The sequence below is a fragment of the Oryzias latipes genome, chromosome 15 (genome assembly GCF_002234675.1).
Source record: "Oryzias latipes chromosome 15, ASM223467v1".
In the NCBI taxonomy this organism is placed as follows: Eukaryota; Metazoa; Chordata; class Actinopteri; order Beloniformes; family Adrianichthyidae; genus Oryzias; species Oryzias latipes.
Window position 1 is genome coordinate 729,631 of NC_019873.2, and position 12,918 is coordinate 742,548.

The following is a 12,918-nucleotide window of genomic DNA, read 5'->3' on the forward strand; positions in this document are numbered from 1 at the left end:
TGAAATAAAGCATTTAGCCAAACTGTATTAACCTTTAATATTTATTAACATTTAGATTTAAAACCAAACAGTCTCATTTGGTTTACATTTACAAAAGAACATTTTATTTTACATTTAAAATTGATATCAATGAGGTTTTAACAACATACTTTTTTGTTTCTACATTCTTACTCAAATCATGTGATAACATTTTTAGAAAAGTTGGTTAAATCTGATCTTTGGTGTCCCATTCAGCTCCGTGGTTTTCTTTGTGTCATCTCGCCTCCTGAATCTGTTTTTTCCACGTTAGAGCGAGTTTTCCACAGTTTGGCGGACGTTTCTGCTGCTCCTGTGAAAACGACACGTCTCATCAACGAGCTGAATCGAACTGGGTAGAATTGTCCTTTGCAGGCTTCCGTGGATAAGCTGCTGTTTTGTTGATGTTTTCCTGATCAGCTGACAACCTCCTCACGATCAAATCTCGCACCGAAGCCGCGTGACACCGTCCATTCCCTCACGTGCAGGCAAACAGAGCGTGTTTTTTACGCGCTGTCTGTCTTCTGACGTGAATCCGGTAAGCAGCCGGGTTAGCAGGAAGCGAACAGGCTAACGCCATCAGCCGCCCGATGCTAGGAGACGCCATGGAGGGTATTCTGTACAAGTGGACCAACTACATGACAGGTAAGACCGTTGACCCTCTGTGGGACTCAGCAGCAGCTCAGTTAAGAATCACGAAGATGAGTGAAATACAAGAAACAATAAGAAAAGGCGCGCAGCTGCTTTAGAACATTTCCAGGTAAGGATGGATAAGGTGGCACTGCAGATGATGACGCACTCAGAGATGCTGTGACGTGCAGGTAGAGGGGGCAGGTGCAGCACCTTCAGCCTCAGACAGACTGATGTGAAAGGCTCGTTATGCTGGTGATTATCAGAAGCTGCAGACACAAACAAGCAGGGGGGTATTCCAGGAAGCATGTAAACTCCCCTGACTTTAAGCCTGAACTCTGGCTGAAATCCGCCTGAACTTGCTTACTCTGGGTATGTCGGTTCCAAAAGACCGGATATGAGTTAGCGTAATTACGCTCCACTTGGTAACCCTGGGTTAATGCTCGTGCACAGCAGGTACATAAAGACATTCTCAATGGATCGCCGATTTCTAGAGTCACCATGGAAACGCGTGGAGAAAAAAAGAAAACGCTATACTTCGTTGAGACGGAGTCTGAGATTTAAATGACGACGTATGAAGATTATACGTCCATCAAAAAAGTAACACGGCTGCATCATCAGCAAAAGAAAGAGTTTTTGCTTGTAGTTGAAGAACAGACAAAGTAAATGTACGAGTTTCTGATCCTGTTTCCATTTTCCTTGTGACGCATATAACTTATCCAATTTTGCCAACTTAAATGAATTACTTCTATTGGTAACAAATAATTTAGTTAAATTTAATCAACCTAATTTCTTACTTCTATAAAACTCAATAATTGTTAATACAACTCAAATTTACATATTTATCTAACTAAATGTCATATTACTCCAATTCAATTAATATTTTTTCCATTTTAATTAATTATATTTCTTGATCTCTCATATGTCTAAGTTTGAGCCGGTAGATTATACTCATTTTTATAAAAATAAAAAGGACGGGGAAAAAATGCCCGTCGCGCCTAAATTCATTAAAGAATTTTCCGACATTGTCATTATAGAAATTAGCGGTAGGGGTGCTACATAAACTCATCATCGTCTCCCTCCCTCTCACTCATGGTGCAGAGACTTAAGCATAGTAGGACAAAAAAACTCGGTAAAACACAGCAAAACAGCTAAACAACTAAACACATTTGGTCAAAAACCCACACGTAAACCCAAATCCGTCCAGACAGGCAAAGGAAATGATATCCCACAATCCCTTGCGGTGCCGATCTAACAGCATCACCAAAGTTACACCTACTTAACTGAATTAATTTGAATGAATGTAAAATAACTGTCTGAAAACTACGTGTTATTTTTAAACTGACTTAACAAAAAAATGATTTATCTTAACTGAAGCAAATAATGAAGTTAGATCAAAATAAAAAAGTTTCTCTTTCCAACATCCATATGTGGTCTTATCACCCTCTCACGGTGGAAAAAGTATTATCTGAGCTTCTTCATCCACTAAATCATCTTCAAATGGACACGCCATGCTGCTTCACCTCTCTGAAAACAAACTAACCTTCAACTAAACCTGCTCCAGACCAGGTTATGTTCAGAGTATGAGTTGCCATGGCAACTTGACATACCCTGAAACATACCTCCATTTCTGGAACCGAAAACTGAGGTTATCAACTTCCTTAGCCTCAAACTTACCGTGGGAGCTAGCAGAACCTGCTTTCTGGAATACCCCCCTGGTTGACAATGAACCAGTCAGTAATGGCTTTTATGTTGAAATGAAACTGCATTTCATAAAAAGTTCATCTGCAAATCAACCCATCCTGACTTTTAACTACCGAACCAACCCACAAACAAAACATACACACATAAAAAAAATCTGACACAGTCTTACACACACACACAACACAAACACACATAAACATGTACAGACAGACAAAACATACACACACACACATGCAGACTTGTAAGCTTTTACACACAAACAACAGGAAAAGTTACATCATTCATTCAATCATGCTTTATAGAACTAACTCACAAACATTTACACTTAAATAAATATGCACACAATCACTCATGCAAACATTGTGTGTAACGTGTAGCAATCTTTACGTTGTTTGAATATAATTAGGGCGTCTGTGACTGTTTTGACTGTATAGAGAACTAGACAGAGTGTGACATCACCTTTAGAAGAAGCCTTAATTCCGGCTCCAACCAAATGAAATCAATTCAGTCACCATTTTTCCGTGATATGGATGTTGCCATGTTGGAACCAGACAACAGTGATTGGCCCAAGTTGGTCTGAGTCAACGTTTCTATGGAAACTACTGTTGCCAATCAGTAGTGAGCATGTTAGAAGTCCACACCTCTTCCACCGAAAGCAGCTCGGGAGAATCTGTCAATTAAACATTTGAGATGGGGGCCAGCGAGCACCACATGTCTTTCCTGAGGCATGTGATTGGTCAGTTTCGAACTTGAATAAGTTGCAATAAAGAAAAAATAACACGGAAAAAAGAGGACTATCCAGAACATGTTTACATTTTTTTACATCAGAGCAAGAATGGTTCTTCTGACCAAAAGAATGACTGGATAGCAGGTTTTGTTTCTCTATAGAAGGCTATGAGATTTTGGGTTCTTGGAGTCAGCAGGTACTTCCTGTTTGGAACGCCAGGGGGAGGGGATCGCTTAGTCCAGTTCTTTTGTAAAATCAATGGAGGTGCAGAGGTAAAGTGGTCATCCTCTGATTTGAAGGTTGCAGGTTTGGGTGCCCACATTGCTCACACAAAGTGAAGTGGTGAGCTCAGATTTGGAAGATGTAGATGGTCTCCATTACTCTTGTGGTGTTTTCTGCTTATTTGTTTCTGTGAAGGCTGGCAGCCTCGCTGGTTTGTCCTTGAAAACGGGGTCATCTCGTACTACGACAGTGAGGACGACGTCAACAAAGGCAGCAAAGGATCGATCAAGATGTCTGTGTGCGACATTAAAGGTCAGAGTGCTGAGCATCCAGTTGCTCTTTGCTGGGAAGGCCCTGCATCACCTCTGTCTGCTTGTTTTAGTTCATCCCACAGATTCCACCCGGCTGGATCTGATCATCCCTGGAGAGCAGCACTTCTACGTGCGTGCTGTGAACGCCGCTGAGCGCCAGAGGTGGCTGGTAGCGTTAGGTTCATCCAAAGCTGGAAACCTGGACAGCAAGAAACACGGAGGTGAGAAATCAAGGAGATGAGAGCTTTACATTATTTGAGCATTTTGAAATACGGATATCCAAACCTGCAGAAACCAGTTCCTTTTGGTTCAGCTGAGGATCCCTCTATCTGTTCCAGGTCCAGAATGTCTGAAAACCAAGATGTCTGAACTGCGTCTGTACTGTGACCTTCTGGTGCAACAGGTCCAGACCATCCAATCACAGAACAACACAGGAGATGAGGCCACGCCCACAAGTGAGGTCAGCACATTGCCTCTATCTTTGCAAAGCGGGAATTTACACTTTTCTTCTGTGAAACTGACTTAGAGGGAGAATCATTTGTGAAACATGTCTAAAACTGTGTGAGTGTGTGTGTGTGTGTGTGCAGGCCTCTTTGCTCAGTGCCACGTGTACAACCTTCATTCAGACTCTGGAGGAGTGCATGAGCCTGGCCAACCAGAGCCTGATGCCTGACTTGAGGCCTGCGGAGAAGGTAACTCTGTCTTAAGCCACTAGGTTTAATTCTTCGGATGGGCCTGAACCCTTTGACTGTATATTAGAACTAGACCGAGTGTGTCGCTACCCATAGGGAAAGACTAACTTTTAGTCATTATTTTGCATTTATTGGGTGGGGGTTGCCTGCCGCCCCCCGCCCCCCCGGGGTAGCTGGTAGACTTCTGTCAGTTGCCCTGGGCTGTGGTGGGCCTTGTGGGGGGGTGTACCTGGGTGCTAATTCACTTTGTACAAACACGAGTTGGGTGGTTAATTTTTTTTTTATTGTGCAAATCCCATATTATGCCTGTCTGTGTGCACTTGTCGAAGTGATTTGTGACAAAGGTCCTCTATAAATTCAAGGGGTGTAAAAATTAATCTATTAATCGATGAATCGATTTCTAGTATTTGTATTCCTAGGATCGAACCAGATCAACCTGTCTGAGGCATAATTGAATGGAAAAGACCTATACCAGGGGTGGCCAAACGTTTTTCTGGGGTCTCCGGCTTCCGCCCACCGTCCAAAAACATGCTTCATAGGTCAATTGACAACTCTAAATTGTCCATAGGTGTGAATGTTAGAGTGAATGGGTGTGTGATTGTGGCCCTGCGACAGACTGGCGACCCCTCCAGGGTGTTCCTTGGCTTCGCCCACCAGTGGCCGGGATAGGCTCCAGCAGCCCCGTGACCTCGAAAGGGACAAAAAGGGACAAAACAGAAAAAGATGAATCAATGACTGACTGTGTATGTATACACATATATATATATATATATATATATATATATATATATATATATATATATATATATATATATATATATATATATATATATATATATATATATATATATATATGGTTGGTAAGGTGCAGGACTGTCATGCAGGAAACCCGGGTTCGATTCCCAGGGCAGAACGAACAATTAAAGAAAGTGGGCTACTGGAACAAGACGGAAATGGACTAGATGTGAGAAAAAGGTTCTGTTAGAATGCTACTACTCAAGTAATCCCACCCAGAGGGGTTACATGCAGAGAATGTGGAATAAATGGATGCTTCGAAACCCACAATCAAGGCTAACTGCCAAACAACTGGTAGCCCAGTGCTCTAACATACACAAACGGCAACTCCTATCACAACTTGAGATTGAAGCGATACAATACAATGCCACGGGAGAGCCAGAACAGCAGGTCAGAGAGGAGGTTATACCACACTCCCACCCTGAGATTGGGTACACAGCCCCAGCAGCCACAATTATGCTGAGCGAGGCAGCAACTGACCTGAAAGACAAGATCATGTCTACAATGAACACTAGGCAACCCCGACACCAGCTACAACGGTTAAGTGATGTACCGCCTGAAAGTCTACTGGAAACTGTAAATGAAGCATTGAGGGCAAATTCTACCACAACCATCACAGAAACCAATGAACTGGTTTACACTTCAGCAGCAGTGATCCTTGAGATGCTTGGCTACAAGAGCAACCATGGAAGAAAACAGTACCCACCATGGAAGCAACGGTTAGAGGCCAAAATCAAGGCAACTCGGAAGGATGTGAGTAAGCTGACAGAGGCTCAAAGAGGTACAATGAGAAAGCAAGTACCTAAGAGATACAGCCAGATGCCCATACCTGAAGCACTGGAAACTGCCAAACAAAGACTCTTTGACACTTAAGGCCCGTACACACCGGGACGAATATTCGCCAGGCGTTATTCCCCAGCGTTTTTCGCCACGTTTTTTGTGTTCACACCCAGGCGATTTTTGCTGACGATGAACCGAGCGAACATGCAATTTCATTCCCTGACATTAGATGGCGCTTAATGTAAACAGAAATACTCCTGTACACAAGGGGGCGCTGCGCAACTTTACGCTTCTTAAAGTCGCTTTTCACTCAGAAGAAGAGAGCAAGTATTTACACGCTTGTCAGAATCTGATCCACACCACCATGATCTACAGTACTGACATTGAGATGTCATTTGGGCTTGAGAAATGCAGCTGGATGGTGACAAAGAGAGGCAAGGTAGTCCACACAGTAGGGGTCTCACTCCCAGAAGGAACAATAGCAGACATCGAGGACAGTTACAAGTACCTTGGAATTCCACAAATGGTAACCTGGAGCAGGCAACAAGGAAAGCTGCAACAGCTAAATACCTCCAACGAGTGGGGCAAGTCCTGAGAAGCCAGCTCAATGGCAAAAATAAGACCCAGGCAATAAACAGCTACGCACTGCCAGTTATCAGATACCCTGCAGGAATAATAAAATGGCCAAAGAAAGAGATACAAACCATGGAAGTTAAAACACGAAAGCTCCTCAACATGCATCGAGGGTTCCATCCCAAATCCAGCACCCTGAGACTGTATGCTAGCCGCAAGGAAGGAGGCAGAGGACTATTGAGCGTAGAACCCACTATCCAGGATGAAACATCCAAGATGCATGAGTACATCAAGCTCAAGGCCCCAACTGACAGTGTGCTCAGTGAATGTCTCAGGCAATGGAGAGCAGAGGATACAGTGCTGGAGGACAGATTCTCATGGGAGGACAAACCCCTGCATGTGATGTACCACCGGACCATAACTGAAGTGGCTGATATCAAGAAGTCCTATCAACGGCTTGAAAGGGCTGGCCTACAGGACAGCACCGAAACGCTCATCCTGGCAGCCCAGGAACAAGCCCTGAGCACCAGAGCAATAGAGGCTCAGATCTACCACACCAGACAAGAACCAAAGTGTAGGCTGTGCAAAGAGGCGCCTGAAACAATCCAGCACATAACTGCAGGGTGTAAGATGCTGGCAGGGAAAGCATACATGGAGTGCCACAATCAAGTGGCTGGAATAATATACAGGAACATGTGTGCAGAATATGAACTGGAAACCCCAAGGTCAAAATGGGAAACACCTCTGAAGGTGGTAGAGAATGAGAGGGCAAAGATCCTGTGGGACTTCCAGATCCAGACTGATAGGATGGTAATGGCGTACCAACCAGACATTGTAGTGGTGGATAAAGAACAGAGGAAAGCCGTGGTGGATGTGGCAGTGCCAAGCGATGGGAACATCAGGAAGAAGGAACATGAGAAACTGGACAAATACCAGGAACTCAGAGAAGAACTGGAGAAAGCCTGGAAAGTGAAGGTGACAGTGGTGCCTGTGGTAATTGAAGCACTCGGGGCAGTAACCCCCAAGCTGGAGGAGTGGCTACAACAGATACCTGGAAAGACCTCAGACCTCTCAGTCCAAAAAAGCGCAGTGCTAGGAACAGCTAAGATACTGCGCAGGACCCTCAAGCTCCCAGGCCTCTGGTAGAGGACCCGAGCTTGGAGGAGAAACCACCCGCGGAGGGTGAGAGGGGCGCCTTTTTATATATATTTAAATATATATACACTAGGGGTGTAACGATACGCTAAAATCTCAATTTGGTTCGGTTCAGAATTTTATAGGGTTCGGTACATTTCGGTTCGGTACAGCTGTTTAACAAATCTGCTTGATATGAATTTCTATTTTATGAACTATTATTTTATTGTTATTTATTTTGTGTGTTTTGCGGCCGGACACCTGAATTTCTCCCTTGGGAGATTAATAACGTATCTATCCATCTATCCATCTCTCCATCTCTCCATCTCTCCATCTCTCAACTGGCTCCTTTTGATGTGGAGTAGAAGCGGTTCTACTCTGAGCTCTCCGCGGGTGACCGAGCTTCTTACCCTATCTCTAAAGGAGCGCCCAGCCACCCTACGGAGGAAGCTCATTTCAGCCGCATGTATTGGGGACCTCGTTCTTTTGGTCATGAACCAGAGCTCATGACCATAGTTGAGTATTGGAACAAAAATTGACTGGTAAATTGAGAGCTTTGCTTTTTGGCTCAGCTCTCTCTACACCACAACAGACCGATACAGCGACCGATATAGCGACCGCATAGCTACGGACGCTGCCCCGTTCCACCTATCAATCTCACATTCTGATCTTTCCCCACTTGTGAACAAGACCCCAAGGTATTTAAACTCCTCCACCTGGAGTACGGACACTCCACCCACCGAGAGATGGCAAACTACCTTTCTCCAGTCAAGAACCATGTCCTCAGACTTAGCGGTGCTGACCCTCATCCCAGCTGCTTCACACTCGGCAGCAAACCGCCCCAATGCACACTGGAGGTCCCAGCTTGATGAAGCCAACAGGACATCAACTGCAAAGAGCAGAGAGGAAACTTGTGGTCCCCAAACCAGACCCTCTCCGGCCCCTAGCCTGGCCTAGAAATTCTGTCCATAAAAGCTATGAACAGAACCGGTGGCAAAGGGCAGCCCTGCCAGATTCAAACATGCACCGGAAACAAGTCTGACTTACTGCGAAACAAGCTCTTGCTCCGATTATACAGAGACTGGTCAGCCTTCAGTAAGGCTCCCCAGACCCCATTCTCCCAGAGCACCCCCCAAAGGATACCATGAGAGACGCGGTTGAACGCCTTCTCCAAATCCACAAAACACATATGGGCTGGATGAGCGAACTCCCATGAATAACCACTGTCCACTTTTCCACGACCAGGACGGAAACCACACTGTTGTTCCTGGATTTGAGGTTCTACTATCGGACAGACTCTCCTTTCCAGTACCCTGGCATAGACTTTCCCAGGGAGGCTGAGGAGTGTGATTCCCCGATAGTTGGAATGCGCCCTCCGGCCCCCCTTCTTAAAAAGTGGAACCACCACCCCGTCTGGAAATCCAGTAGTACAGTTCCCAATTTCCACACGATGCTGCAGAGACGTGTCAGCCAAGACACTCCTACCGTATCCAGAGACTTGAGGTACCCTGGGCAGACTTTGTCCACTCCCGGAGCAAAAGAAAAGAAAACACAGTGCAAAACATTTCACTTCCACTCCCGGAGCCTTGCCTCAGCCCGGGTAATAGACAGCCTCACCCCAAAGTCCTCATTCTCTGCTTACTCAAAAGAAGGCGTGTCAGTGATATTGAGGAGAACCTCAAAGTATTCCTTCCACCGCACGATATTGTCCCCAGTCGAAGTCAACAGCTCCCCACCTGCACTGAGAACAGTGCCTGTAGAGAATTGCTTTCCCCTTCTGAGGCGCCGGACAGTTTGCCAGAATCTCTTCGAGGCCAACCGATAGTTCTTCTCCATGGCCTCGCTGAACCCCTCCCAGAACCGGCCAGCTCTGAAACATGTGTGTCCATGGTCCACTCTGACTCAATGTCCCCAACCTACCTCGGTACCTGTCTGAAGTTCTCCTGGATGTCGGAGTTAAAGACTTCACTAACGGAGGGATCAGAAAGACATTCCCAGCAAACCCTCACAGTGCGTTTAGGTCTCCCAAGTCTTTCTGGCCTTCTTCCCCGCTAGTGAATCCAACTCACCACCAGGTAGTGATTGGTGGACAGCTCTGCCCCTCTCTTTACCCGAGTGTCCAAGACACAAGGCCGAAGGCGCCTGAAACAACATCAAAGTCGATCATTGATCTCCTGCCTAGGGTGTCCTGATGCCATGTGTATTGATGGACACCCTTGCGCTCGAACATGGTGTTTGTTATGTACAAACTATGACGAACACAGAAGTCTAATAACAAAACACAGCTCGGTTTCAGATCAGAGAAGCCATTCCTACCAATCACACCCCTCCAGGTGCCACTGTCATTGCCCACATGGGCATTGAAGTCTCCCAGGAGGACAATGGAGTCCCCCGTTGGGGCACTTTCCAGTACGTCTTTGAGAGACGCCAAGAAGGCCGGGTACACTAAACTGCTGTTCGAGCCGTAAGCCGAAACCACAGTTAGAGACCTGTCCCCCACCCAAAGGCGGAGGGACATGACCCTCTGGTCCACCTGGGTGAACTCCAACACTTGGCGGCTGAGATGGGGGCTCACGAGTAAGCCAACCCCAGCCCGCCGCCTCTCACCATGAGCGACTCCAGAGTGGTAGAGAGTCCAACCCCTCTCTAAGGACTGAGTTTCAGAGCCCAGGCTATGTGTGGAGGTGAGCCTGACTATATCTAGACGGTATCTCTCAACTTCTCACACAAACTCAGGCTCCTTCCCTCCCAGAGAGGTGAAGTTCCATGTTCTGTAAGACAAGTTCCATGACCGGGGTCTGGGCCACCAAGGCACCCGCCTTTGACTGCCATCCAAATAACATTTTTTAAATGTTATTTGGATTTAAATTATGCATGAGAGAACTCCGGCGTCTGGAAAAACTGGAACGTAAACGGGCGCGCCAGAGGAACCATTTGCGGTTTAACCTCCGCTGCCGGGATGAAGGGATTATTCCAGCCAGTCTCAACATAAAGAACCCGATCAGAACCGACAACGCAGAGCGGATGATCAAAAGAGTGCGGAGGGCTTTGGTCAAAGAAAGAATCCGGTGCACAACGAACAAGATCAACATTTTGGAAACACAGCTGGAACGGGAACTGCAGGACTTCACACAGCGACAGTCGCTTGACAAAGAAACAGAGGAAAACCTGAGAGGACATCTACGCAACGTGCACAGCAGTGAGTACGAAAAAACAAAAACACGCCACATAGAAAAACTTGAAAAACTAATAGCCAAAGCAGGAAAAAAGCAAGAACTAAAAAATACCATAAATGATAAATGGATTTCCAACCTATCAAAACACACACTATCCGAAGCTGAACGCAGTATATTATCACACAGATTAAACTACGCCATAACCCCAAAACAGATCCCGCATGAGGAGTTCATCGTAGCCACCGAATTAGCATGTGAAAAAATACAGGACCCAGGAGAAAAAGCAGCACTACGCAATGAAATAGCAGGCATTCTCAAAACCGCAAAACTACCACCTAGTAACATAACCAAAGAAGAAATGGCAGCCATCCACAATCTGAAAAACAATAGAGAAATCACAATACTACCAGCAGACAAAGGCAGAACCACGGTCATCATGGACACAGAACAATATGAAAAACAAATGAATGAGATGCTTCAAGACCGGAATACCTATGAGGTCCTGAAAAGAGACCCCACAGAAGCAAAGAAGAGAAAACTCAAGACTATACTCAAACAGTTACAGGAGGAAAAGAAAATAGACAAACAAACCTATAACCATCTCATACCAACAGCCAGCATCATCCCCCGGATCTATGGCACTCCAAAAATACACAAACCTGGAGCACCACTAAGGCCCATAATAGACAGCATGGGATCAGTAACATACAACCTATCCAAATTCATCGCCGATATTTTGAAACCCCTCCTAGGAAACACAGACTACCATTGTGAAAATGCAAAACAGCTGGCAGAAGAACTCAAAAACACAAAGATGGAAGCAAACGAGATATTCATTTCACATGACGTAATATCATTATTCACTAGGACTCCAGTAGAAGCCACACTACAAATAGTGCAGGAACAGTTAACAGCAGACAAATCACTAAGGAAACGCACAAACCTTACAGTTAATGACATTACACAACTCCTCCAGTTAATTACTACATCCACGTATTTCCAATACCGTAACACAATTTACAGACAAAAAGAAGGCTTTCCCATGGGCGACCCGCTATCAGCCACAATGTGCAGCTTTTTCATGGAGGACCTGGAAAAGAGAGCAATAACATCCGCACCAGAGCACTGCCGTCCAACCTTGTGGAAACGCTACGTCGACGACATTCTGGAAAAGATCAAAGCAGGACACACGCAGGAGATCACAGACCATTTGAACACGATGGACGATACGGGACAAATCAAATTCAAACATGAAGAGGAAAAAGACAACTCCATCAACTTCCTGGACATCAACATCAGACACATGGAAAACAAAGACATAAAAATAAAAGTACACAGGAAACCAACTCACACAGACCAATATTTATTATGGACCTCAGAACATCCTACCACTCACAAAATATCTGTCGTAAGAACCTTGTTTGAGCGTGCACAGCTGGTAACGGACGGGGAGGACGAAACGGAGGAGAAGAAACACATAAAAAATGCACTAACCAGGTGTCAATATCCTCAATGGGCCATAAAAAAGGGACAAACACAGGTGGAGCAGAAGAAATGCAAGGAAGTAGAGAAGGAGAAACTGAGGAAAAAAACAGAAAACAAAGGAATGGTTACATTGCCATACATCAGGGGAATCACAGAACGCATCCAAAGAGCCATGAAAAAGCATCACATCAGCACCCCAGTGAAACCGTATAAAAAACTCAGGCAACTACTGGTTCACCCAAAAGATAAGATTGAACAAAATAAAAAATGCAATGTCATTTATGAAATCCCATGTCACACCTGCAATAAAACATACATCGGAGAAACAGGACGCTCCTTCATCACAAGAAAAACAGAACATCAAAAAGAATGCGAAAAGGAAACAAACAAAATACTAACAAGAGCCAGACGACAACAGGCAGTTCAAGAAAACATAAATTCAGCCATAACGGATCACTGCAAACAAGAAAACCATATCATGGACTGGGAAAAGGCCAAAGTCCTCCGCACCGAAGACAACAGACACCGCAGATGGATCATGGAGGCGGTGGAGATCAGAAAACGAGCCCACACTTCCATGAACCGGGATGAGGGGGCTTTCCTGCTCTCTCACACCTGGAGCAACATCCTCCAGAGAAAGACGGACATCAAGGGGCGGAGTCACTTGTCAAAGT

At 45.3% G+C, this 12,918-nt stretch overlaps 1 protein-coding gene across 5 annotated transcripts in view; it reads left to right on the forward strand.

Annotated features, from left to right (window-relative positions):
- Positions 1–323: 323 nt before the first annotated feature.
- Positions 324–12,918, forward strand: part of plekha3 (pleckstrin homology domain containing A3) — a 43,992-nt gene continuing 31,397 nt past the window's right edge. For 4 of the 5 annotated variants that reach the window (XR_002874688.1, XR_002874689.1, XR_908453.3 and 1 more), the window contains exons 1-5: positions 325–660; positions 3,494–3,610; positions 3,681–3,830; positions 3,948–4,069; positions 4,197–4,301. Coding sequence is in view for 1 of the 5 variants with exons in the window: in XM_004086624.4 (XP_004086672.1) it covers positions 606–660; positions 3,494–3,610; positions 3,681–3,830; positions 3,948–4,069; positions 4,197–4,301 (549 nt within the window). In the remaining 4 variants the exon portion in view is untranslated. Of the gene's footprint in view, positions 661–3,493; positions 3,611–3,680; positions 3,831–3,947; positions 4,070–4,196; positions 4,302–12,918 lie in introns of all 5 variants that reach the window. The other variant, XR_908451.3, reaches the window with a different exon arrangement.